This window comes from Oryzias latipes, chromosome 10 (genome assembly GCF_053564925.1).
Source record: "Oryzias latipes strain Hd-rR chromosome 10, Olatipes_Hd-rR_3.1".
In the NCBI taxonomy this organism is placed as follows: domain Eukaryota; kingdom Metazoa; phylum Chordata; class Actinopteri; order Beloniformes; family Adrianichthyidae; genus Oryzias; species Oryzias latipes.
Genome location: NC_136246.1, coordinates 22,519,828 through 22,547,676, shown reverse-complemented (window position 1 = coordinate 22,547,676; position 27,849 = coordinate 22,519,828). Strand labels below are relative to the sequence as shown.

Here is a 27,849-nt window from a genome sequence, read left to right as displayed (position 1 = left end):
AAATTTCAGGCGGGAGTTGATTTTTGTGAGAAAAACTGACAGATGTTAGAGAAGAGCACACCCGAGGGAGACATCTTATTTTTGCTAGCAGATCTAGAAAACAGTTTGTCAGGAAAGCATCATGGGAAGCAGCCAGTGCTCAATGTCTTCCATTTTTTCCATTTTCAGGAAACTGCATCATTCCAGCAGGGAAAGGAAAACACATTTTAGCAAAGAAGGTAAGCATTTATATTGAAAAATTACTTTAGATTTTCTGTTAAACTTTAAGACTTTAGTCCAAATCACTTGTAACCCTATAAAATACATAATTAGTAAGTTTAGAGACTTACTAATGGTTACTTACAAATTGATTAAAAGGTTTAATTATCAGTTTACACAAATATTCAAGTTTGTTTGTGAGTTTTCAGATTGTGTTATGGTCTGGCAATATTTCTACACAATACTTAATTTTTTCTCAATGTTTACCATTGATTTTTTTATCATTATTTTTTTCTGTCAGAAAATGTGTTAAAAAAAAGGGGGGGGGGGGGTCAAAAGAATTGAAGAAAAACAATAACTTAATTAAATTAAAGCCAAAAGTTTTCTCTTTATGGAGACCAAAATAACAACTCTGATATAATTATGCAAGTAAAACATGCAACAAAATATTTAGATATTAGTGAACAACCTAGATCTTACTTTTTAAATATTTAATTTACTCTAATTTTGTCTGATTTTGTGCTCATTTAAACAGGCTCAATAATAATTAGTTAGTCTATAACCTGTGTAATGAATGATAAATTTTCTGTTAAACTTGGAGAAATTGTGAGAATCTGTTAATAATTGATGATGGTCAAAATGTTGTCAATCCGTTAGTGAAATGACAAACCCTTACAGGCTTTGAAACTACTGCTTAACCTTCAGACTCTTAATAATTATGTATTTTATTTTTTAATGAAAAATATAAAAAATAGACTTTATAAAAAAATTTGGAAGTGGAACACAAAAACATGATCATTTATTTTGGTCCACATTTAGGTCAAGTGAAAGCTTTGCGGATCATTGGACGATTGCATAAACATATTTTTTTGCAATGAGAAGACTGTAAGACAGCAAATGACTACTGATCCAACACAAAGATTTCTGTTAGTATTGATGCAGTCACAGTTGTTGGACTTTTTATTTATTTATTTATTTTTAGCAAACATTAATAGAGCAGACTGACAGACTGACCAAAAGCCTGATATACGTGGACATGACTCCAGCACATTCACGTCTGCTTTTAGATGGAAAGGAAATGCCTGTTTGTCATTGGACGCTGTGCCGAGTGAAGTTCACAGAGTGAATGTCACTACTTTCCCAGACCCCTGAGGGCTGATGAGAAAAATCCAAAATGCCTGTGAGAATACACAAGGAAGTCTTTGGACAAGAACCAAAACAATCATGAAAAAAATTCAACAAACCACCAAAGCAGACTGCTTTTTTTATAAACTCTCTAAAACCCCCTCTACTATTGGTTTCCATTTCCTCTGTTTATTTAACCTTTTGTGTGTTCACTTTGTTGTTATTGTCCATCATTGACTCCTCACATGTCCTGTTTTGAGCTTTTCTTTATGCAAGAAGTACAAAAAAAACACAGATATGAGTTTGACACATTTTTTTCAGTACCAAATTTATAATAATGTGGCTTCTTGATTTTTCTGAGTGATGATGACTGTCAATATTCACTGGTTAAACACTTCAGAAGTTATACGAAAGATCTAGAGCAGAGTATTTTACAAAAGCAGTGTACACAACCCTGAATGTAATGGCTAATGGCGTAAACTGAGATTGTAAGGTCATATTTGTCACTAGGTGGCGGCACTGCATCACATCCACGTCCCAGATTGGGGTCAGTGTTTCAGGAACTGAGAGGATGAGTTGATTGAATTATATCAGCTAAGCTCAACTGCTCTTCTCACAATTCTCTTAGTATGAAGTCTCTGAGTAAACATCATCTTCCCTGAAGCATCTCTTGTCCAAACGTAACCCTAACCCAATGCAATGAAGCTTCACAAAAACACATGTTTATTATGTTTGCCCTGTTAATGGTATGTGTTATTTTTGAAGCGTCCTCCACAAATGAATGCCGGACAGAGCAAGAAGAATCTCTTTGACATGTCCTTTAAGTGACAGTGAAAGACTAGTATGATCAGCTGTACTAAAAGCAGAAGACACTGTTTGTTGAATGTCCAGATGCCAATTAGTGCTTAGATTGTATTACATTACTCATCTTATCTGTCATGAACATCTAAATCTATGGAAAGTAAAGCTGTGATAGATGTTAGTGGATACAACCTTCATTGTTCCTGTCAAATCTGATAAAAAGGAGGAAATTAAAGATCCATTTTAAGGTTGTGTGTGGAACACATCAAACAAAGCTTAGACGATGACTTGTTTTTAGATCTAGTTGGTCAAATTCATTAAAATGAACCTGATCTAGTCTCCAATCAATGTAATCAAGGGTCCCTTGTGATCCACCTTGAACAGGTTGAGAGTGAACAGGTTTCACTCTCAACAAAGTTGAGGATAACCTTTTTTAGCCAGTGTAGCCCTTAAAGTTAATCAACAGTTTGCTCATTTGTTTGTCAAAAACCTTAGGATACAAGGAACAGAAAAGTTGTCAGAGCAATATTTACATCCTTGTGACTCATGTTTTTAAAGTTTATTGTTAAAATTAAAAATAAAACACTGTAAAATTAGGGCCAAACGGTTTAAGTTTGATTCACAAGTTTGCAGTTCAATTAGACTTTCCATTTCTGCAAGACTTTAATACTTTTTTGAGTGTAAATATGTTTAATAATGAAAAACCTTTGTCGCATATTTCTTGATTTAAACTTTCTGCAAAAAAGTAGGAATTTTAACTTCAGAAATTAACAGAAAAGTAATTTTTCCTAATGAAAATATTGTTGTAAACAGAATTCATAAATTTTTATGCTGTGTATTTTCAGGAAGAGAGGAAGTTGCAGTGTAAACGATAGCTTGGTTTTTACTGCTCTGTTGCCACTTTTTTTTATAATCCTCTGGGATATTAGACATACTTGCAGAAAGGAAGTTCTCATATTTACAAGTTCTTAAAATAGCCCCATCACCCAGCACTCTCCATATATCAGTGTCCCGTCTGAAGCAGGGGCCCAACAAACTTTCCCACAAGTGCTATACGCTGAAGTCATGGAGCAGCAGAGAGGGTAGGAATGGGAGGGAAGCAAAGATTAGCTTCAAGGAGCGGCGGGACTAAGTAGAATACAAGTTTAAAAAGAGACAGGGGTTGTGACAGAAGCCTTTTGAAGTGAAGTGATTGCAGCAAAAAGGAGCAGGAAAAAGGGCACAGATGGTCGGAAACACCAAGGGATGTAACATAAAACGGACCTCCATGTTTCCCTGTGTAAAATCAAATGCAATGATTACGCAGTAGGACATTCACTCCCCTGTCAACTCCCTCTTTCATCTCATTGATAACTTAAAGCAAGCTTCAAAACGTGCAGTCTCTACCTGCTTCCGGGAGTTATTTACCTATCTGAATGTGTTGGCTGCATAATGAACATTTGAACATGTCACAGCGTCCTGGGCTCATCTTACAGAGTTCCCATCGACCCATATATTTCCACGGCAGGCGTGTGTGATCCCTGAATATGACATCTACTTCTGTTATGAACTTGGAAAGAGTAGGGGGTGTTTAGTTTTTCAAAGGTTTTCTAGGTTTCGACATCAAAGGCTCAGCAAGAAAATGTCTACTTTGACTTAATTCAAGAACCTTAAGGTGTGAGCATGCACCCGAATGGGTGTTGACTCATAAGCCTGGACCGGGTTTTTGGGTTGTCCGGGCCAGTGGAGGATTGAAGAGAGGAGTGGCTGGTTCAAAGCGCATCGTAAAGGGAGGGCAAGTGTGTCTTGCACTCTTGAAGCTCATTGAAAATGGAACATACATTTGTGGAGCGTGTGGGAAGTGTATTATGAAGTATTTATCAGGCTAATGGAATGACGTACGGGTGACAGTATTGTACGGTACCCTTACGTCATACTCTAGTGATTATTACAGTATTAGTCACAACTGCCCTTATGGCTAAAAACGGGCTGTCGAGGGGGGCAAACCTGTACAAGACACGTAAGGACAGCAGTCATTGGCCCATTGAGAAGTCCGCAGGGTTTCTGGGAGGTTGAAAAAATGAAAAGCCCACACAACACGCCTGTATCTTGAACTTGTACTCACTTTGACCTGTCGCTCACAGAATGCCGTAGAAAAAACACGCACATTTTGTGTGGGTCGCCTGGGTGTCCCATACAAGATTTCCCATTAATCGCCCAGACAGCCCGTATTCATCAGTGAGAGTATTTACTAAGCCAGTATCATTAGGTCCGGATTTGAAAATCGATTAACCAATACAGAATCGATCAAATAATCTTTGGTCTTTACTAGGAAGCTTTACTTGAACATCCATATGCGTGAACATCACAGTCAATTCTACCTAACTGGATCCCTGTGGCTACATGTTTCATGTTTTCACGGTTAGCTCAAATACTAGCTCGGGTCTTAAAAGGTTTAAACCATCAATCCATTTCCAATCAGTTTCCTTTAAAGTAGTGTCTTTGGGGCAAAAATCTACTTCTAAATAATACAAGTTGAAAATAATTCAAAATATCACAATGAAAAGTTTCACATTTGCTCATTCAATGTCACTTCTGGGAAAAATCACAGAATGTGAATTGTGAATCAAATCAAGTTGTTGACTTGAAATCCCATCAGTTCAGTATTTAGGAAGTGATTTTTAATCTTGAGTCTGACTTTGGGCCTTGTGATGGGCTAGCAACCAGTCCAAGGTGTACCTCGCCTTCGTCCACCAGTGACTGGGATAGGCTCCAACAACGCAGTGACCCTGTAAGGTACTAAGCGAGTTTGGAAAATGGATGGATGGACACTGACCTTGTCAGAGTAGATGAGGTGAAGATGCATGTACGCATTAGGTAGCTTTAAAGCACAAAGCTTCAATATACTCAGTGAGTGGAGACCCAGGATGAATGGCAGCTATTTCCTCTTATATGTTCACTCAACCAAATCCTAATAAGAGAGAAAAGGAGGAGGATCAGAACCTGTCGGATGAAAACAGACCATAAATGTGCAGCACACTAACAACAAGATTTCACATTGGTGCAGCATGGGGACCAGACAGGCTGGCTTAGTCAAGAAACCTAGTTGGTAAACTTAAGGGTAAAAAATGACAAAGTAATTATTTAGACTCTGCTCTGCTTAATAGAAATCAGACAAGAGCAAAGCTTTCCTCTTCGAGTTGGCTGGTTGGCATGCTGCATACACTGAGGGGAACCCTGTTGGCCTTCATTTAGTCATGAGGAAAACAGGCCTTCAAATCGCCCTTGACACCATAAAGAACAGTATGTTATTGCTGGACTGCCTAAAGCAGCTCTGCCAGTGAATGTCTTTTATGACAGTTGATGAGCGACCTATTCACCAGAAGCTCTGGAATGAAAGGCTTGGCCTCTGTGCCGCTCCCCACCCTCTACCCCATGAGAGTGTCAGCTTATGCTCTTCGTGATCCTTTGACTTAGAAGTAAATGTTGCTTTTGTTTGTTCTCATATTTCATGAACTGCACCTGCTTTTGGATCCCACATAGTTGTTTAAATTGCTTTTATAAATCCTGTGTGGGTGTTTGATAGGCTGGCAACCTGTCTGGATTGAACTCTGCCTCTTGCCCTGTCAGAAGCAGGGATTGTGCCCCCCACTGGTATTGAAAATTGATAGATGTTTTTGAAGGTAAGCCACGGCTGGAAAACAAAGTCCTTGATCATCATTTAGCTGATCCAAAAATGCAGACTGGTGCAGCCAAATGTCATTATTTTCTGTGCGTAATGAGCATTCTACAATTAAAAACCATTAACTACAAAGCCCACATTGGAAAAGCTTCACATTAACTTAAAAAAAATCACCTTGTTTCTACCATTCCTCAAAAGAACACTTTGCTCTCGTAGGGCAATTTGCTTTACCGCAACTTGTAGAGTTTTAAATTAGGTATCAAAGAAGAAGAAGGTAGACATTGCAACATAATAAACACAAATAAGCAGTCATTAGGCAAATAGTTTAAAAAGCCAATTTTTAAATCCCAAATTTTAATGTTTTCAGAAACAAAGAAATCAGCATTGACCTGAGCAGCAACAAAACATGTCTTAACTTGTGCAGATGAGCAATTTCTAACCAGACTTAATTTTTTGCCTTCTATGGAAAAAAGGGTTTGGTTCCTCAACCCCAAGAGACATGCTGGGTGAGTAATAGAAACATATTTGACAGTACACCAAGAGTTACAAATAGGTTATTCCAGATACAGCAACTTGAAAAGACAGTGGGGTTGAGAAGACTGGTGTGTTAAGTGATACCTGGAGCTGTCTGCTATCCCTGCTGCTCTTCTTTACTAGACATTGAGACAAAACAGACCCCTATTGAACATAGCTGTTTGTGGCTTTTTTGCCATGTAGCTTTCATGAGAATGGCATCTTCGGAGCCTATTATTACGCATAGGCAAGGCAAGGCAAGTTTATTTGTTTAGCACAATTCGTACACAAAGTAATTCAAGGTGCTTCACAAAACAGAAAAGTGCATTAAAATCACAATACATCATAGAAATAATCAACATAAAATTTACTTTAAAAGAAAAGGAAGAAAAAAAAAAAGATTTAAAAAGAAAGGAAGGAAAGAAAGGTGCAGATAGGACCTTTCAGTCATATACACGGCTAAACAGAAATGTTTTAAGTCTAGATTTGAACATGAACACAGAAGAGGCCTGTCTTACGCCTTCAGGGAGGCTGTTCCAGATTTTAGCTGCAGAATATTGAAACGCTGATTCCCCTTGTTTAGTTCTGACTCTGGGAATCAACAGGAGGCCGGTCCCTGAGGTCCTCAGAGTACGAGATGGTTCATATGGCACTAACATGTCAGAGATGTACTTTGGTGCGTGGCCATGGAGAGACTTGTACACAAGCAGAGCTGCTTTGAAGTCTATTCTTTGAGGTACAGGGAGCCAGTGCAAAGACCTGAGCACAGGACTAATGTGATCATACTTCCTGGTTTTGGTCAGGACTCGAGCAGCAGCATTCTGGATGTACTGAAGCTGTTTTACAGCTCGTTTGGACAGGCCGGTGAGCAGGCCGTTACAGTAGTCTAACCTACTGGAGACAAATGCATGGATAAGTATCTCCAGGTCTCGCTTTGAGATTATGTTTTTGATTTTGGCAATGTTTTTCAGGTGGTAAAATGCCGCTGATGTTACTGACTTGATATGGCTGTTAAAGTTCAGGTCAGAGTCCATGATTACCCCTAGATTTCTGACTTGATTTGAGGGTTTGAGAGACAGAGAATGAAGGTAGCTGCTGACAATTTCTCTTTGTTTCTGTGGGCCAAAAACAATAACTTCGGTCTTGTCTGAGTTTAGCTGGAGAAAGTTGTTCTGCATCCACGCGCTGATCTGTTGGAGGCAGTGGTTGAGAGAATCCACTGGCCCATATTCACCTGTTGTCAGTGACACATAGATCTGAGTATCATCTGCATAGTTGTGATAAGATATGTTATTACTGCGTATTAACTGCCCTAGTGGCAGCATGTAGAGGTTGAACAGAAGGGGTCCCAGGATCGATCCCTGGGGCACACCACAATTCAAGCCCATGTAGTCTGAGACACAACTCCCAATTTCAACAAAATATTTCCTGTCTTCCAGATAAGACTTGAGCCAACTTAGGGCAGATCCAGAGATGCTCTCTTATAGTTTACTAAAGCCTTGTTTCCACTGAGAGAAAAGACCGCTCAAAAGACCAGACCGGTCTTTTGAGCGTTTCCAGTCTAAAACGGACCCATTTAGATGGACTAAACCGCACAATTTTTGGGCCACTGTTGGTTGTAGGTCCATAGAAATAAAAAACAGACCAGTAAGGGCATGGCTAATGTCGTCACACAAGGAAACCCGTTAATTTAGCGGAAGATCTATACAACCAAAGAAAATAGCAAACCAGTGTATTCTTCCTTGCTGCCTGCAATCTTCTCTCAAACAACATAAAATGACTTGTTTATACGAATTACCAAAAGCAAAGAGAAAAAAGGAGCTGGTGGATAACTTTCATTGTTGTTGTTGATACCTTCGCTCTTGCTGTTTTCGCACTACCATGACACACAGCTATGCAATCGGTCTACACCCTGCAGGCGCAGTTACGGTCCAACTTTGAGGGGAAATGCCTCTAAACGGTACTGGACAGTACCATACCATACCGCTCAGTGGAAACGAGGCTTAAGTGAATGCAGGATGTTGGGAGTGGGAAAAATTAAGAAATTAAGAGGTCCCAATTTGGGTGCCTCTAGGCAAATTCTAACGAGCTTTAAATTACTTGAGAACAATTGACTTTGAACTGTGTCATAAACTCTAATGATGTTATCTGGCTTAATTGGGATTTTCTTAACTCTAGGTTTGTTGGTTTATGTGCACCGCAAGAATTCACTGCTTTCCCTTCATTTGCTTCAGAGGATTAACGTGAATATGGCATAAAAAACTTTTATAACTGTGGTTCAGCAGTGAAAAGCTGTGGGTCAATAGCAACCATCCTGCCTTTTATAATGATACCCCTTGTAAACATATTTATTGTTCTACATGCACTCTCAGATTGATTCCTCTTGGGGTTTATACGGACCTGTCTTTATTAAACTTTACACACCTTCCATCCCTACAACCTTTCCTTTTGTTTGATAACATTTTATTAAAAATAAAGTCGAAATATATCAATATATAAACATATAGAGCCTTGTAAAAGTTGAGACTCTGAATGTGGCTGAAACACTGTTCAGAGCATTCCCACTCATTTTGTGTCAAGTCAACTTATACTAGAGAAAGTCCTTGACTTAGACTTTAGAATGTCCTCCTGCTTCTTCCGACTCCCAATCAGGTTGGTTAGTTCTCGGACTAGTCTAGTTCAAAATGCAAAGACAAAATCAGGCATGACTTCTTGGGTTTAGAAGAATGTTTGTGCTTCCTGTGTCTCTGAAAATGTAGGAACTTGGGAAACAGCTATGGCCATAGAGGATAAAACACCTTTAACTACTCTTAAGTCTAAAGGTAGAACAGACAAGCCAAAAGAAATTGGCCACGTTGTTCTGGACAAGGAGCTGTTTCCTGCATCTCTTTTGGTGGGGCATCCGCTTCTCATCCCAGAGAACGCTGAGACAATGGAACAGATGGAGGAAGAGCACTGTCCATGCATCTGGTTAACTGCATTGAAAGGACATTTTTAGCATGTCTCCCACAGACAGAGAAGCCTAAAACAATATTTTGAGAATAGCTAAGCCGCTTTTCATCTTCCACTAGCAAAAAGTACAAGTTTACTTTGTATAGCTAACGTTACTTTGATTTAGATCCAGGTTGGTGTATTTTAAGGTATGCTCCATCTCCGGACAGCTTCCATTGTTTGCATTGCAGAGAATATTTATGTGGGGATCTGGCCTGTTATGTAATGCTATGATTTAGTCTCCCTGCAGCAGAAGACCCTTCTGGAAATGGAAATGTATAGTATCAAAGTTAACGCGGCAGCCCAGTACAGAATCAAGGCAGCAGTCACGTGAACTTCCTGCTGTGTATGCTGGTCTACACAGCTTAAAATAACATCTCAGGGAGTTAGTATGAAATCCTAGAACACATTTATGTTTTTTTAGTTAACAAGTTTTTAGAGAATAGACCTGGCATTTAAAAACGTGGTTCTAATGGAAAACTGACTTTTGTTAGTATCAGCCCAGTTTAACAAGAAATTAAGCCCATTATCTTAGAATTAAAAGAGTGCCTTATTTTCCTCACTGCAAGGCACACTTAAAAGCTTAAATTTAATTTTCTCAAAAAAACACAAAAAAAACACAGTAGGCCTTATAATTCGGAGTGCCTTATTTATGGATTAATTCTGATCATGCTTACTGATTGTGAAGTGATTTTTGTAGTTAGACGGCACTATGTCAAAATGTCAGTCTGTTTTATTTACGAGTTTCAAACAAGTTTGAATGTTATTGGGAATAAGCTCACGCAGCTAACATGTTGCTGTGTCGGACTGTGTTTTTGGGAGATTTTTGGGAGGTTTTCTGGGAGATTGGGAGTTCATGTGGGGACAGTAAAATTTGTTCTAGCCTTATCAGTCTGTTTTTTATGTATTTTAAACAAGGTTGGGAGTTATAAGTGTTTTTAGTCTAGATCTGAACATTAATAAAGTAGGGTTGTCTCAACCTCAGGGAGACGGTTCCAGCTTTTAGCTGCATAAGATTGAAGTGCTGATTCCCCTTGTGCTATATTTTGGGGTCCAGATGACCACACACTTACATTGACGTGTTATCCCTACCATGACAAAAGTGGATAAAGGTGTAGAGGATTTCATGTAATGCATGGACAGCAGTGAAGATCACAAATCATTGAAGAAAAAAGGTTCAGCGCACTGTCTAGTGGGGTCCAGATGACCCCACTCCCAATGTTAACGTGCCTTGGATAGCATAAGGGTTAGTCCTGACTCTGGGGACCCGCAGGAGGCCGGTCACTGAGGTCCTTAGAGTCCGAGAAGGTTCATATGGCACTAACATGGCACGTGGGTAGTAATGTAGAAATGTTTTAAAGAATGCAAACAACCGGGAAAAAAAAGCAGAAGAAAACGGACTATTGTAAATTAATAAAAGGCATCACATCCTCAATATGCATTCACTTTAATTATGTATACAAGATAACATAGTTATCCTTATGTTCTTGTTTATGTATGAGTAGTAATGGGAATATTACTCAACAAATGATTTAAAAAGTAACTGACTCATATTACACTGGCATTAAACTACCAAGGAAGAAACTGTTTTCCCACCCAACACACAGATAACCAAACACTCACTTCAAATGTTTCAGCTCACGTTAGTCTCATCTGGGTTTGAGCTATTTTTTCGCTGTGTAAGAGTGTGATTGTGAAAATGTCTTCATCAGATTCAAACCGCTTAAAGAAGAATACAGAAGAGGCCTTTGTTTTCAGAAATACCTCACATTTCACATATACGGTCTTGTATTTGACTAAAACTAAAAAAACGGAACCTTTGAAGACTTGGCCAACTCAAATGTTTGTGCAGGTGAAACATCATTTGTTGGGCTTGTGAGTGGAAATTTGCCCACATTTGCCTCTGATTGGCCCATTATGGCAAAAGTTGTTTGGACTGGTCTGCATTCACACAGGGAATTTTGTCAGAGGTCCATCTTGTTGCGGAAAGGCTTAGAAAACTGAGATCCTCCTCTATTTCTGAATGTTATTTGGCATCTCCAGGTTGCTCAGCTGATTCAAGCAATCTGGTTCCAAAGTATTTACTGTAGCTCCCTAGGAGATGGGGACTTGTACTTTTACTACTTATATGGGTTTAGAAATGTTTTTGTCCCGAGTTTATAACTGATGATTATTTTAGTAGAAAAAAACTTTACAATTTTAACTATTTAGCTGGGTTTGTTCATTTGTAGCTGTTACTTGTGGTTTGTTGTAGTTTTATTAAAATCTCATACATTTTTTGACTTATAAGGAGATTTAATACATGAAATGTTCAAGAGACGAGGACTGTTTTCACCTACTTTAGTTGACACTCTTTAATTTGCACCCTCTAGTTACATTTTTACCATAATTAGTTTTCTTGACCCTTTTTTGGCTGTTTCACTTCCTCAGCTGATTTAGTTACATAATGTTTCAGCAATAATTCAATAGTCTATTTTTTTCTTTTTTTTTTAGTTTTTAAGAAAGCTTCCACTGTTTAATGTATAAATATGCTTTTTTTTTTTTTTTTTACCAGAAATTACACTCTATTTCTATCATTTCTTTGTGAAGACATCTTCAAAAACAAAAACTTTGAGTCACTTTTGTGGTCAAAGCTATATTTATTTTGTCTGTTTCATAATTCCTCTGGTTTTTTCTTGGCATGGCTTTATTAGCTGTTTTGATATGAGACAGATTTTTTTAGGAAAACATCAGTACTCAGTAAACAGCATGAAGATGTTGTGCCCATGCTGGCAATACTACTCTGTTTCCCAAATTTACAGTGCATGCAAGTCATCCACAAAGTGCTGATGGTTTTAATTTACTGAAATCTAAAATTGCAGCAGTAAAACGGAGTATGCAACGATTTTGTCTGCTTGTGACTACCACAGCATTCAGTCTTGTGATCTAAAGGTTTCTGCAAATTAGAACAGTCTGTGAGGGCACTAGGCACATGGCAAGAGCTCCTCCTAAAGTGTCTACAATAAAACCCAAGTGCTGCTGCTGCTGTGATGAAAGATCTTTTTTAGCTTGGCATATTTCCTCACTTTTTAGAGACTTTTTACTAAAAACAACAGCTTTACAAACTCCAACTGTGTTTTTAAAAAGCAGGTGTTTGACTCCAGTGGCTTGTTAGCATTGGAGATAATGAAAAGACAGGAGCACATATTGAGAGCAGATGTGGATAGACTGTTGGAGAACAGAAAAAAAGAACCTACAGCGTTCCAAGAAAATGAATTGACCGTGATTCTTTTTTGTGTGTGCATGCTTGTGCTGGCTCAATTGTGTTCAATGCAGATGGCGGTTTTCTTAGTGAAGGTTGGTATAACTCACTTCATCCATTAGATCAGTGGCTGAGGTTTGGACAACAGCCCTCTCCCGCTGTCCTAAGACCACCACTCAAAAAAACCTTCCAAGCATTCATCTGTACAACAATTCTACTTTTGGATCCTTGAGTAGGATTAGAATTCAGCAAAATACACCACATTGCAATCCCAAAGTGCCGTCACTGCTGCGTTCTATATAGCAGCACTCACACTGCTGCCGGCCAACTTTCCTTAAGCAAAAGAGGTAAGCCTACCCTCCTTCTGGAAATAACTACATGCATGCAGAGACCCTCTGGAGATTGCTACATCGCAGAAGTATTGCAATGCTACTTTACAAGCTTTTGCATATTAAAAAGTTTTTTTTCTCCTCTTCTTTTTACATTTTGACTGTAAATCTAATAAGTTCTACACCATAAACTCCACATTCCCACCAACATCTTGAAGAATCAACTATTTTAATGGTTTTGTATCACAGCTGGGCATTGCAAATGAAATTCTGCTTCTGTCCCAATTTCTGTTTATGTAATTGTTACAACCTAGATGTGTCCAAAGTGATCCCAAAAGGTAGAACAGGGTCACTCTTCGATGTGCAGGATTCCCTCAGCTGGTAGTAAAACAGGTTACAAAATGTTGCCAAGCCATGGTGGAAAATGGCAAAGTCTTTTGTAGTAAAACTTTAATGTGTTCTCATAACCTCAACCAGAAACTTTCTTTGCCCAACCACTTTTTGACATCTAAACTCAATCAAGTTGCTTTACTGTGTATTAATGCAATAAACTAAATTAGTTCAACGAAAGCAAAAAAAGAAAGTTTAACGTTCAAACTGAAAGAATAAAAAGCAAAAACAACAGCCTCAGCCTTTCACAATATTTCCTAGAAATTTCCAGTATACAAAAGAGAGTAAAACTGATCATACATAAAATTGTAGGTTTTATGCTATGTTTTTTTAATTTGTGTTTAGATAGTTTAAAAATCCTTCCGTTAAAAACAACTGATAATGTTTAAACATATTGTTAAATAATATTCCATACTTACAAGAAAAATGGTCTTTCTGTGTTAAAGTATAATATATTGTTTTTAAATGTTGTAAGGAAGTCTACCATAACCCTTTGAAATGCTATTTGTTAATATTTGGGATCTATATTTTTCTGTGGATGTCTAGGGTTTTTGGCTATGAAGAGCAAAAAAGTTTTTTTTATTACTCTATTAAACTTTTACCAAGCAGCAGTGGATGCAGTTTGTTTTTCCTTCACAGAAACACAGCTGTGTATTTTTATATTTCTATGCTAGTTTTTAGTAGGATAACTGTTTATTTGCAGGGTTTACAAGAATGGAATAGTTTATCTAAATCTGTAGGAAAAACTTGTGTCCCCAGTTTTTGTTCTGTAACTACCAGTAATAAATCCCCCCCACCTTTGAAATAGTAAGCTAATTAAAATAACTACCTGCTTAAAATGACAGGTCCTTTTTTTGTATTAATCTAGATGGGGAATCTGTCAACATCTGGCCTTGTGTCCACTCAGTTGTCCTATCTAGCAACTGAACTTAATATTAAACATGCCTTTACTATTGTTGCAAAGACTTGAAAGGTGAGAAAACAGCAACACTTTCCACCAATGTAAAAATGCCACCTGAAGAAAATACATGTTTGTCACATGGCCATAAATAGAAGAATATGTGTGTGCTTATAGAACTCACTTACTGTATTGTTTTTTTTTTTTATTTACTTTAATGACTTGCAGCTATCAAGGCATCATCCACCTCCAGCCCTTTGACCTCTAAAACCAAGTAGTTTTGATCATCCCAGTTGACATCCGTGTTGAGAGAATTTGTCACAATAAATAATTTAAAAAGAAACTGTTTATTGTGGATCAAAATGCTGGAAAACCATTTGGAGACAAACATTTGCAAAGGTCAGGCAAATAATTTAATAATGTTTCTCAAGGTAAAGGAAAGACTAACCAGAGTTCAATTCATCTTTCTTTAAATGTCAAGATTTTGAATATCATAACACCAGTCCATCTAAAAATAAGAAATGCGGAAATGTTTCACATTTTTGTTGCTTTGCTTTTACCTTGACCGAAGCAAATTGGTTGTAGACATAATGTGGCTCCAGCAGCTATTTTCTGGTATTTCCTTAACGGAGCTCTGTCCTGGAAAGAAAGGCAAACCAGCTAGTCTTCTGTCAATCATTTAGTAATCCTGTGGGATCGGCAAGAGTCTGGCAATACGATACTTATCTCGATACGCGTCCTACAATGTGGTACATATCGCAAGATTGTGAGGGTATGACTATGAATAAACTCTACCTGAATATTAACATGCCTTTCATTGTAATAAAATGGTCAAATTCATTTGATCTAATGATCACAATGTTAAGAACTCTGGGTAAAAGCAACTTGTCTCAGAGACAAGTTGCTTTTACCCAAGCAGATTCATAGTGCTTTTATTTTGGTAACTTAAAGTATATTTGTTCTTAAAGGGAACAGTCAACATTGTCTGATTTCCACAACAAAAGATTTTTCAATATAAGAAAAATAAATAGAATAAATGTGCCTTAACCAATAAGGTTCTGAAAGTATGATTGAGAAAATAAATAGTTGTTTAATTTCCAAATTGTCTTAATATAGCTTCTCCAGTACTTTTAAACGGTTCAGGAGCCTGAACGGTGCTTCAAAAAAAAGAAGGAAAAAAAAGAAAACACCAATTCTTTCCAGAAACAATAAAGTGTGATAGGGCATGACAGGGTGAAGGAGAGCGCTTTAGTGTGGCTAAGATGCTTTGTATACATGCAGCTTCATTTTCTCAGTAAGAAGTAAACACGTCTTTCACCTCTCATCGCCATGACGTTGGCCTTTTTCAGAGCCTTGTACACATCACTCTAATCCATCAGGTCGCTAAACTAGAATCTATTGCTGTGAGGTTCCGCAGAACTTTGACCCGCTTTGCCGACAACCTTTTGGCTGATGCTCCGTGCTTTAGCCACTGTGCAGCGGCGCTGCTTAACTCGTTCTTATCTGAGCCTGTTACAAAGCACCGCAATCCGCGTTTTTCTATGTCACTGGCAGCAACATTGGTTTCGGTTCGGTACCTATCCCAAGTAAAAACTAAGTAGTACATGCCACATAAAAAAACTGCTTCTCTCTGAGATCTTGTAGTTGTTTTGTGCGGTGTAGAGCTGCTCAAAGTGGCTCAGTGTCTTGTGCTGCCAACTAGCGGTCGTGTGTTTAAGTGGAAAACAAGAGTCAGATGCTGAAAGACGCCCATGAATAATTATATATTGTCCTTACGGTATTTTAAGTCGATACAAATATCGCCAAATGAAACATTGCGATTTTTGGCAGAATCAATTTTTTCCTACAACCCTACTATTCATTCAGTCATCTTATACCGTTTTGTCCCTTTCGGGGTAACGGGGCTGCCGGAGCCTATCCCGGCCACTTGTGGACGAAGGCAGGGTCACCCTGGACAGGTTACCATTCTGTCGCAGACACCCCTACTAATCTGTTTCATTTCTGAGGCAACTGCATTGAAATTTTTGTTCTGAAATAAGCCTGAAGTAACTTCTGCATGTAAATGTCTATTGTTGGTCCACTAGATCGCATGACTTCTGAACTGCTGCTAAACGCATCAGGGTTCATTTACAAGTAAACAGTTTAATTTTCCGTGGAACCAGGTGTTCGTGTTTTGCTAAATAAAATAAAACATACTGAAGTAGGAAAAAAATGATGCATGGTTTAGAGGCAATACATTTAAGCTTGGGAGGAATAAAACAAAAGCACCACCGTTATCAGAATTTAATGTCTGACTGTGAAAATGATCAAACTGGCCAGTTTCAACATATTTGACTTTCAATTTACTGGTACGGGTTTTTTGGGCATCAAATTTTCAACAAAGAAAGGGATTTAGATCACTTTAAACTTATTGAAACCAAAATAAACAATGTTATAGCACACCACGCTTTCTAAAAGCATTTCAGAGGTGTTAACTAGATGGGCAGACATCAGGCAGGACCAGAGATAAAATCCTCATTGTGAGAATAAAACGAGCTCTGCAATCATCATACTTTTATTAACACCCGATAATCTCTGCTCAGGCAGCACCAAGCGCAGCGAGAAGCGACGCTTGGTGCTGCAGCTCTCCTGTATTTACACGGAAGGCTTGATTGCAGACATCATCGCAGCCTCACATTCACTTCCCGTGTTAATCCCCCGTTGCTACTGCAGCTCTTCTTTTTTTTCTTAGAGCAGGACAAGGTTGTGAGTGTGTTTGTGTGGAGAGGAATTTTCACTCTGCATTGCTTCACCCCAAACACCATTCATCTACAGCTCATGCAGGGAGCCGCCGTATCCTGCTAAAACAAACCGCAGTAAGGATGCAGGAACAAATGCTTTTGTAGTCCATTTTATTTTAGTATTATGCCCTCAACCCATTGGCTTTCCCTGTACGATTAGGAATCATAGATGTTTTTGAGCTCCAACACTCATTTGCACTTTCCCTGCATGCACATGAACTTCCCAGATTTATGCTAATGTCGCCTTTCATCCCCCTTATTCCACTGGCATCAATAGGAAATGTTTGCATACATTTTTTCACTTCTTTGTTTGCATGTCTTCCATGCTCAGCTGCTGTTTATAGCACCTCAAGCCCTCTTGTGGTCCTTTATTGTGGGAGACCTGCAGCCCCACTGATGCTGTCATTCCTGCAGGCCCTGCAGGCTGTGCATGCATGGCTCCTTAGAGGGGTGGTGTGGTCCAGAAGACAGGAAGCAGCTTGAGAGAAGCCCAGAACTCTGGGCCTGTGGGGGAGCGGAGGATGGTGGGGAGGGGGATTTCCTCATATGGTGCTTTGACTTTTATCATAGGAGGGCTCTCGTTTTGTTCAAGAGGGTCTGATTGGGTTAGGGATGATCACATCCACGGAATTTTGCAACAAATAACTTTTATATTCAAATGTTTTGACTTCCAGGCTGTATTAGTCTCAAAGTAATAAGGATTAGTTAAGTCAATTTGGAGGTGATTAAATTATTTAGAGGCTGCGTGATATTTTCTTAGGGGGGGGGGGGGGGTCTCTGCTTACTGCGTCTTTAAAGTCGAGCAGAGGGAGCAGATAGTGCAGAAAGGAGGGGGCTGCTGCGCGCCAGTTGGAAGTGTCTGCCTGTCGCAGCGGCTTGACATTAAGAGGAGCGCGTCCATGCTCCAGCTTGGAGCTGCACGGAGACCTGGAAGCGCGCGTAGGGACGGAGGCAGGCACGCGGAAGCCTGGATACATGGATGCGCAGAGGGATCATCCTGCATTTAAGTTTTCAGCCTGTGCGAGAAATTCCCGGATATAATGGGGAATACGACACCTAAGCCACTAATTGGTGAGACTTGCATTCGGTTTTTTATACTATTATTGTCATTTTGCTTATAGCTCCAACCGGCATTGATGGTTCGGTTGTGGCTCAGCGTGCGGGGACGCGCTCCCCATCATCACGCAAGAGCGACGCGTGATTCCCAGGAAAGCTGCTCCACACACATCCACTTTTTTTCATTCATCATTATCGATATGCATCCGAGAAACCCTTTTAAATAATCGTTTGGTTTCCTAGAATAAAAAAAAAGCCAAAATAAACATCAGAACCTCAGCAAAGGATTTGTTGATGCTCCTCTTTCATTTAGCCTTTCTCCTGCTAAGATCTGGCCTCTTTTTGCTCATTTATACACAACATTAACCAGTTTGAAGACAAATCCCAAACTAGAACTTTAAATTACACACTAGACATATAACCTTTCGGTGAAAACATAAAAACTCTCCTAATATGTGGGATTTGTCATTCTGGAATTGTGTTTGATTTGTCAGCCCTGATCTTTCTGGTTATGAGTTTTCAGAATACCTCAGTCGGAACCACTTTGTCATGTCACACAGAGCCCATTACTTCATCATCAGTTCATCTTTGAATAATATTTGTCACACTTGCACGCCCACCGGCTTTAGCTGTGGAAAGATGTGGTTTCTACATTTTCTTAAGACTGATCTTTAAGTATTGGAGGTTTTTGGTTTACACCTAGACATGGGGTTTTCTATCAAAAGTAGAAAATTAAGTTTGGGGTAAACATTGTGACCATATTTTGACAATTTAAATAGTTTTTACTTTAAATATTTGAAGTAATCAATATACTGTGTTCAGAGTGATTGAGCTTAATTTGTTCACCATCACAGCCAATATCTGCTTCATAACTTAGATTTTATTTTCCTCTTAATGATTTCCACCGATTTTTCTTTTATTAATTTAGTCCTAGGGAATAAATGAACTTTGGGTTTTAAGCTTTGTTTTGCTACAAAAAGTAACAAACTAGAAGTGATGATCCAGAATTTCCTAAATCAAAGAAATTCTTAAAATGATTGAAATGTAGATTTTGGGGAACCCCCATGCCCTACTATCCTGTAGAAAGAAGCATTTTGCTAGAATACTTTGGTAATGTTCAGAGCTACCAATATATTTTGTTTCAATACAATTAAACAAGGATTTTCCTTAACCTTTTCCATTCAAAACTATAAACTACATTTTTTTTTACACAACAAAATAAATGATCTTTCTTTTGCCTAAAGGAAATTTAAGAGATATTTCAAAGGGAATTTGATTCATGGGTTATTAAGTAAAATTTAATTGCATAATGTTTTATGTTTGAATCTTTATTGAATGGATTGTCCTCTTTGTTAACCAAAACAGCTCAAGTTAGTTAAGTTGGATCATACAGACAAAACATGACACTTTTTTGAAGCAAAAAACATATTTTTTCATTTTAAATAGGTTGAAACAACAGTTATAAGGACAGATCATGAAAAAGGACATAGGTCATTGGTGTAACTTTATAAATAACAGTATTGTCCCACTGTTAGTTTGGCACCACCAAACTAACAGTGGCCTTATATGAAGTAAAAAGGATGTGTTCAGCAAACAATTTACTGTAATTCATATTGGAATACCAGAATCTGGAATATCGTCCTCCAGTTGCCATTACAAAACGAGGAATGGAAGAAGTGAGGTGGCACCATTCAGGTGCCACACAGTCTGGAAGAAGCTGGGGCAAAAGATATTGCATTATCTTAACAAAATCTCTGTTTGTTTTCCATCTGAAAAGCCACAGACATTTTAAACATTTATTTTAAACAGCATTTTCATTGTCATTGTCTTGTCAGTGCTTGTTTATTATTGTACCCATGGCAGTCAGTGCCTCGTCTTTAAACGGAGCAGCTGATCTCTCCCTTAAGCTATCCGGGCTGCTATTGATGTTGAAAAATATCTGTGATGTATTATGCTCCTGTGACTCAGATTCAGAAGTAAAGGGTTGGGAGAGGCATTGGAAGACATTATTCCATTTCATGGGCCTTTTTTAATCACCACTTTTGGGAGTAATGTGCCCTTGCAACTGTACAGAAGGCAAAATAAATGTAGAAAAAAGGAAAGTGAAACTTTTAAAGACTTACATGATTGGATTTTTTAAAAATGTTCTTTGAAACCAAAAAAAAAAAAAACTGGATAAGAATCTGTCATGGGCAGTGTGAGCTGTAAAAGCTGTGTCGTTCATCTAAAAACGGCAAACGAGTGTCTATATCAGGCTACACTGGAGGTGATTTAACTGCAGATTCCCAGTATGTCACTCAGCCAGCGAGGCATTTGAGCCTGACCCCTTTAAGCTCAATCCCAGCATGTTGTTTTTTTTGTGCGTGTTTACCCAAAGCACATCTCAAATACCGAATTCCCAAAGAACGAAAAGGATGAGGTGCCCGCAGAATCACTTGAGATGTTACAGATGTTCTTGCCTCGGCTTCATAGTTTAGAATATAATCAGTGATAATGTCTGTTTTAGGAAATGTACTATGAAACATTTCGCTGAGTTATTGTCTTTACACCAGATTGCATAGATTTCTAAACACAAGTGTAATCACTGGAGCCCTGCAGGGGAACAAAGGCAGCAAATCTACCGTCCTCCAACTTTAAATTTCAGTAGGTCTATACCATAAGCATGAAAAAACCTGAAAGGAATTTCAGAATGATGTGAATTTCCCTTACACTAAGCATTTATTTGCTTCATGCTGTTAAACCGGGGCCTCTTTTAGCCAAAGGAGGACACTGGATTCTCTTGCAGAGATTATTTCAAAGATTAGGTCTTTTATATGCAAGGTACTGTGTGATTCATTCCCCTCCTCTGAAGACTTGGGGAATCAAAGAGGCCATTTGGGTCTTGTTTATACTGTAGGCAAGGGTGTGTACCATCCATAAATATAATGGACCCTTGTGTCTGTTGTCAAGTTAAGGCTGAGTTTCTTTCCCTGTTTTGTATACGTTCTCCCTTGTCCAGTGGTGCAAATATTTGCATCGACCTGAAGCCAGATGTTTTTTTTTCTCTTGTGATGTATGCACATGGTGTTTTGTCTGTGTATGCATGAAGGCTTATTTAGCACGTTTAGTTATTTTACATGACAAATGTGAGTTTCTGGCTTATAGAGGCTATTTAAAGTGCTTCTTTTTTAAAGATCATAGAGGCGTCAAATCTATAATGGCAGAGGAAAAGTAAAAGACTGTGAGCTAGCTGCCATAAGCGCACTGCCAACAACTAGTGGAGTCCTGATTATGTTGTTTTTCCAACAGCTGGTGTCACAAACGCAGCAGTTTTGATCCTGCTTGAGTCACATCCCAGCGGGGGCCTGCAGTTCACATGCCATTTCCTCTCCAGCTTAGAGGAATCATTAACGGCCTTTTCTTTTCTCCTCGCTTTAACCTGATGTTTCTTCCCTCTTCTAGATGCGACTCTTCAACCCCGTCTGGTGGCCACAAGGCAGTACTACACCCTTCCCAACAGTGTGGCCGGTGTAGAGAGAAGAACGTCTGCTCTTCCGGTCGGTGCCAACTTGGAGCCCCTTCGCTTTCACCCGCGTGCCAAAGGCAAGAACATCAGGCTCGATGGGCAGCTTCGCCGCGCCACTCGCAAGAACAGCTTCTGCAATGGCATCACTTTCAGCCATCGGCCCATCCACCTTTACGAAAAGGTTTACTTTCTTTCTTGACTACCAAAAATGTCTGGAAGAGTAAAAGAAACAAGAATTAACGCTAATTCTAGACTTTTTCCCCCTCAAATCCAGGTACGTCTGCGCTTGACCGGCGTACACAATGGCTGGAGTGGAGCCCTTCGCTTTGGCTTTACCAGTCTGGATCCCAATGACTTGGTGGCTGCTGACATTCCTAAATATGCCTGCCCTGACCTGGTCACACGCCCTGGTTACTGGGCAAAGGCTCTGCCCGAGAGACTGGCTGTGAAGGACAATGTTCTGTCTTTCTGGGCTGATCGCCATGGGCGTGTTTTTTATAACATCAATGATGGAGAGCCCATCCTCTTCCACTGTGGGCTCAGCATTGGCTGTCCACTCTGGGCCATCATAGATATCTACGGCATCACCCAGGAGGTCATATTACTAGGTACAAAATGTATTGTCGGATTCGTTTTTTTTAACAATCTATACCTTTTGTGGAAGGTTCTTAAGTCTGAAGAGTTTATGCTTGAGACGTTACACGTTTAAGTTCCAACCCTAGAACTATGTAATCTCTGACATCCCCCATGGGACGCTGCAAAGCAAAAATGATGACTTTGAGTGGGTCTGGCATGTTAATTTGAATTTTCTCCACCCAAACCCAATATTATAAAAATGCCATTTGGGCAGAACAAAGTTTGAAGCTCTGCTGGGCCCGCCCACCTGACAAAAAAAAAACTATGCAAATGTGAGTTCTAATAAAGTGAATACAGCCAATGATTAGAAAATGTCACAAGCAATTTATAAGCAAATTACACAAAAATATCATGGAACAAGACTGTTTTTGGAGTAAAATCAGACAGTTTAACATGGGAATCAATAGGGATTTGCTACTTTCTGTAACCTGCCTCCAGTGGTTAAAGGTGGAACTGCAACATTCCTTGTTTGTGTCAAATTTGGGAATGAAAGTTAGGGGCGTGGTCAAGACACAGATTTTATGCCAACAAAACATTTTAAATTATTCTGCTAACTAGTTAGCATGTTAAAAGTTGTTAACCCTTTAACCCTGTTTATATGTCATCGGCGACGCCTAAATAACCAGTTACTCGATTAATGGGATTCAGCAGAGAAAAGCCGCTTTATTTATCAGCTTAGTGCCAAAATGCAACACATTACTAATGTAAAGTGTTATGTGATGGCTTAAAGCTGCTTTTCTTTACGTCACATAATCACTTTAAACACAGGAGCTCTAAAAGTTAACCAGTGTGTTTGGCCAGTTAGTGGTTTCTAACTGGCCTAAACAGACTGGATCCCTATGCAAGCATAGAAATGTGTATACATTCATAAGTTTTGATCTTTTTGTTAGTAGCCAATTCTTATTTAAAATATATTTAGTTGATTCCATGAGGTAAAGGACTTTGGAAGATTTTATTGATATATTTAATTCAGTTGTATACATGACAGTGTGTTCAGACCACAACTTTGACAAACCTTCATATTCACAGCTTAACTGAAACGTTTACAGCAAATCTCTTTAGCAGCACAGATCAACGTTTGTTGCATGTTCTGTGAAGGCTCACTAATCAATAATTTGTTTATCAAAACTAATACCTGTTGGTCCAAAGCCCCAAAAAAGTAATCTCCTCAAATGAGACAAATGAGGTAAACAGAAAGGAACCTGCTTGTTCTGCTTTAGGCCTTGCTTTGGAAACGGTCCCCCTTTTTCCTGCCTTCCTTTCCATCACCTTCTTTGCGTTTTCCGTTCATACTCACTGGGATGTTTATCCTCCGTCTGGCAGCAGCCATGGCCTTGTTTGGTTAAGACAGCAGAGATCCCAGGAGCTTTAGTGAGGGGTCGGTGCACTCAGCTGCTCCAGGATAACTCGAAATAGTGGAAGAGGAATGTACTAGAAGTCAACGGAGGACTAGTAGCGGACAGACTTATTTTGATAAGCCGTTGAAACTACAGAAACTCTGGCATGATGTGACGGCTGTGCATTAGGATTTTAAAGGTGTGTTCCAGAGAACAAATCAGAAAAATAAGCCAAAATAATTGTTTTTGTTAAGCACTTTTCCAAGAAGTGTAATTAAAAAGTGTCCAACAATTTTCTGGCTGCCGCTCTTTAACCCTTTAACTAACTAGCCAAGACAAAATCAATTAACACTTGTGTTTCCTGCTGCTTATTGCCAATCAATGTTTGTAATAATATGTTTTCTGAAGGTGCTCTACTGTTTAGTTGAGCAGGCTATTGAAGGGTTAAAGTGATATTCAGATACAAAAATCGTCTTCATGTCTGACACCTACAACTTACAGCAGAGGAGGAGACGGCAAAGTATTTTTACATTAAATAATTTCTCTATATTTTCACCTGCCTATTGCTGTACTGTCGCAGGAACAGGAGGACGGCTGGTTCCAAGCTAAATCAGGGTGAGGCAGGCAGGTGTCAACATGAGAGCATCCAAGAGACAGGGTAGTCAGGATCTAGGCGAAGGTCGGGGCAGGCAAGCAGAGTCAGAAACAGGGTCAGGAGACAGAACATCAGGTCCAGATATAACACTCAGCAGTGAAGGGAAAGTGGCACAAACAATACTTCACACTGAGCTTCACTGGTTAGGTGTCTGAGGTTGATTGAGTGAATGAGAGTCAGCTGTTCGGCATCCAGGAACTGTGCGCTGGGGTTGCTGGGAGATGTAGTGTGGCTAGAACTCTCGCCGGTGATCAGAGGGGGAGACAGAGTTCTGACAAGTACTCACAGCTCATTGGTATCTCCGGATCTCTTTTTTTTGGCTCATTTGCCAATTTGGGGACAAATTATTTTCCTTTCAAGACTGAATCACCTATTTTTTTGCTTCTGTTTTTCATGTTTTGGAATAATTCACTATGTCAAGCAGCACATGAAGTATTGCTTTTGACTCATCAGGGCTGAGGACTGAACACAAGCTCTCGTTATATAATGACCTTTTCCTAATAGACCTGTCCAGGTGAGGACAGATTAACAGATGCCTTTGGAATTTACCTTCATTATATCTTTGGAATGAATCATTTGATTGATGATCTGAAATATTTAAGTTAAAAAAAAGGTTTTAAAACAATTCCATTTCTAAAGGACATATAGCTTTTAAAATTGCTTAAAGTGAATTTTGTGTTCATTTTATGCTTTTACTTCACCCACAAGTGGCCGGGATAGGCTCCGGCAGCCCCGTGACCCCGAAAGGGAAAAACAGATTAAAAGATGAATGAATAAATTTATGCTTTCAATAATCTCAAACAACCCTAAAATGATTTGCCATTCTTCCTTGCAACTGTTTCTGTGACTTCTTAAATAGGAGGAATTGGGAAGAAATTCATGAATTCCCTCTCATGTACTTGTTTTACATCCCAGACATCAAATTTGCTGAGAGCGTGGGGTCCAGCTGCCTGAGTTCGGCCCGCCTGAGTGCCTACGTGCCCCAAAGCAGCCACGACTCGGCCAATTACAACAACAACCAGCTGGAAAACAACCAGGCTGCCGCCGCCAAGATGGCCAACCTGCAGCTTAACAGCTACTCGCAGATCATCCCCTGCTGCTCCTCCTCCCCCTCTGCCTCCTCCACATCCTCGTCCGTCTCCACCGCATTACCGAGGCTGCTCCGGAGCTCGCCACCCCTGCTGGACAATGATTTGCACTTTCACCCCACCCGTGGCTCCGATGTGATTCTCTCTGCGGACCGCTCAGCTGCCTGCATCCATTTCCTGGACAGCAGTCGGACTCTGGTGTTTAGTGACCGGCCGCTTCATATAGGCGAGACTCTATACGTGGAGGTTGGTCACCTGGGCTTACCGTACTTTGGGGCTCTGTCTTTTGGCCTTACATCATGCGACCCGGCCGGTCTGCATGCCGCGGATCTACCAGCCGACCCGGAGGTTCTTTTGGACCGGAAGGAGTATTGGGTGATGCACAGAGGCTTCCCCATCCCGTGTTCAGGAGATGTCCTCAGTTTCAGCCTACTGTCCAGTGGAGAGGTGCATCATGGGGTGAATGGAGTGGGGCGTGGCAGGCTGCTCTGTGTGGACTCCTCTCAAGTCCTGTGGGCCTTTTTCACCCTGCATGGAGCTGTCAACAGACTCAGGATACTCGGTAAGTCTGCACTTTTAAAAAGATATCGCTTTTCGAGGATTTCAAAACCGCAAAACTTTACTTCAATCCAATTTATGTTATTCTGTAGTTAAATAGAATCACTTTTTGCAATTCGTATCTATTGTGGGAATAGAAACTGGAAAATGGTAGAGACAAAGAACAATTCCAGTATTTTGTTAAGACAAAACAGGCTTTTGGCTTCATGTTCCCATTTAATGAAGATGCTGATGATCCTTTCCAGCACAAAATCCAGGGTGGCCACTACTGCATGAAGATATTGAAAAATAACACCATAAATGTGTTATCTCAAACTGTGGGACCCTCCGTCAACCAAAAACCACCTGTACTCTGACACCTGCACGCTTTTTCTTCCACAAATTTAGGCAGCAGTGCAATAACACCCAAAGATACACAAAGTAACATCAAAACAAACTTAAACCAGGTTCTTATCCAGACAAAGAAGAGGATTAGCTCCCATATGTTGTATTAAATAGATGTGCCAGAAACTGCAATCACTCTGCATCTTCTTTGACTAGTATCTTCATGTGCTGATACACAATTCCTATGTTCAGGTTCAGTTACATTTTAGACTAAAAAAACACCTGACTCTGCCAGATGAAAGCAATCTCGGTGTAGCGGTAAAAAATCCGAAAGCGCTATGCCGATAATTGACATGCTCTTGTGAAACAGGAACGCTGCAGTCCAGCCCTCCTTCCACATCCCCCACCATTTCTCAGAGCAGCAGCCCAGATGACAGTGACTCAGACCCGGCGTTCAGTGTCAACAGATCCTCCTCTGCGTCAGAATCCTCTCTGGGTAAGTTATCAAATGCTGCCGCTGTTTGCAACGCCACCACAGTGGGGTTTAGAGGCTTTTGGTTGGATTCAATTCCAAATATCCAAAGATACATTTGAAATAGACTTTTTGTCGTGTGTTATTCATTTTTTGTGATATTCAGACTGGAATTAAGATGATTTTTTTGAAAGATGCATGGTAAAGCATATAAAGCTAGAATTTTTTATTTAAGTCTAACACCACCCACTATGCAAAACGGGATTATAAATCAAAAATATTCCAGAATCAGCTGTGATTTAGTCTTTTAAAGCCTGAGTATGATAACCCACCTTTCTTCCCATCTCTTTCCCGCCTCCTCTTCAGTGACAGCTCCCAGCTCTCCCCTCAGTCCTCCCACCTCTCCTCCCCTCACTGCTCAGAAGCTGCCCCCTGCTGGGAAAAACGGAGAATGCACAATCTGCTTCGACCAGGAGGTGGACACTGTTATCTACACCTGTGGACACATGTGTCTGTGCAACGACTGCGGCCTGAAGCTGAAGAGACAGATCAACGTGTGCTGCCCAATATGCAGGAGGCCCATCAAAGACGTGATAAAGACGTACCGGCCGTGATGGCACCGAGGTTTAGGTCTGGATGGCTTCCGACCTTTTATTTTCTCCTCAGGCTTTGCAGAAGATGGGTTTCGACTCCGACCAGAGATGCCAGGACTGTGCTGCTTCTCTTCCACGCTGTGTGGGCAAATGTAATCAATAGAAACAGACCAGACTGGGAATCATTTTCATATCCCCAGTAAGCGGCTGTGCACGGGTGAAAAATAAAGACAAAAACACATTTTTCCTTTTGTATTTTTAACGTAATACCTTTGTTTGAGCGGAAAGACCTTCTGTTTCTTTGTATTTTCATTGTCCTACATTTGTAATGCTCTTCAGCAGAGCATGTGCTGTGACTTCTAGTGCCTTAGACTTTTGTAACAGCGTTTGTCCAAATAAATATGCTAACAATCCTAGCCATATTTTCCATTGTTCCCAACTGAAAGCTCCCGATGACAAAGCAATCAGGATTCTAAATCGCAAAGATGGATTGAAGCCTGTATTTGAGTAAAAAAAAAAAAAAGGGAGGTTGCAGCTGTTCGAAGGGGTGTCCATGCTGTTTATGAAGAAGGATGTTTGATTTGTGAAATGCCAGGTTGGCTTTGCACCGAAAGAGAATAATAAACATGATATGAATGAATCTGTGTGCAGATGAACAGTAAAAAACAAATCAGACATTGTGGATAAGTCTTAAAAAA

General features: G+C 39.7%; 1 protein-coding gene and 1 long non-coding RNA gene across 3 annotated transcripts; one reads left to right on the top strand and one right to left on the bottom strand.

Moving 5' to 3' along the window:
• Positions 1–22: 22 nt before the first annotated feature.
• Positions 23–27,791, top strand: neurl1b (neuralized E3 ubiquitin protein ligase 1B). Of its 2 annotated transcripts, none has more exons than XM_020706673.3 (6): positions 23–218; positions 21,425–21,669; positions 21,763–22,096; positions 25,032–25,766; positions 26,457–26,582; positions 26,925–27,791. In XM_020706673.3, the coding sequence occupies exons 1-6, from the start codon at positions 122–124 to the stop codon at positions 27,170–27,172; spliced, it is 1,785 nt and encodes a 594-aa protein (XP_020562332.1). In that variant the 5' UTR covers positions 23–121; the 3' UTR covers positions 27,173–27,791. The 2 variants fall into 2 exon arrangements, with proteins under 2 accessions (XP_020562332.1, XP_004073417.1); XM_004073369.5 differs by lacking the exon at positions 23–218 and adding an exon at positions 17,388–17,998.
• Positions 19,296–24,214, bottom strand: LOC144994744 (uncharacterized). Its single transcript, XR_013658366.1, has 2 exons — positions 23,422–24,214; positions 19,296–21,700 (listed from the first exon to the last, which is right to left on the bottom strand). It is a non-coding gene; the product is annotated as an uncharacterized LOC144994744 (long non-coding RNA).
• Positions 27,792–27,849: the final 58 nt, after the last annotated feature.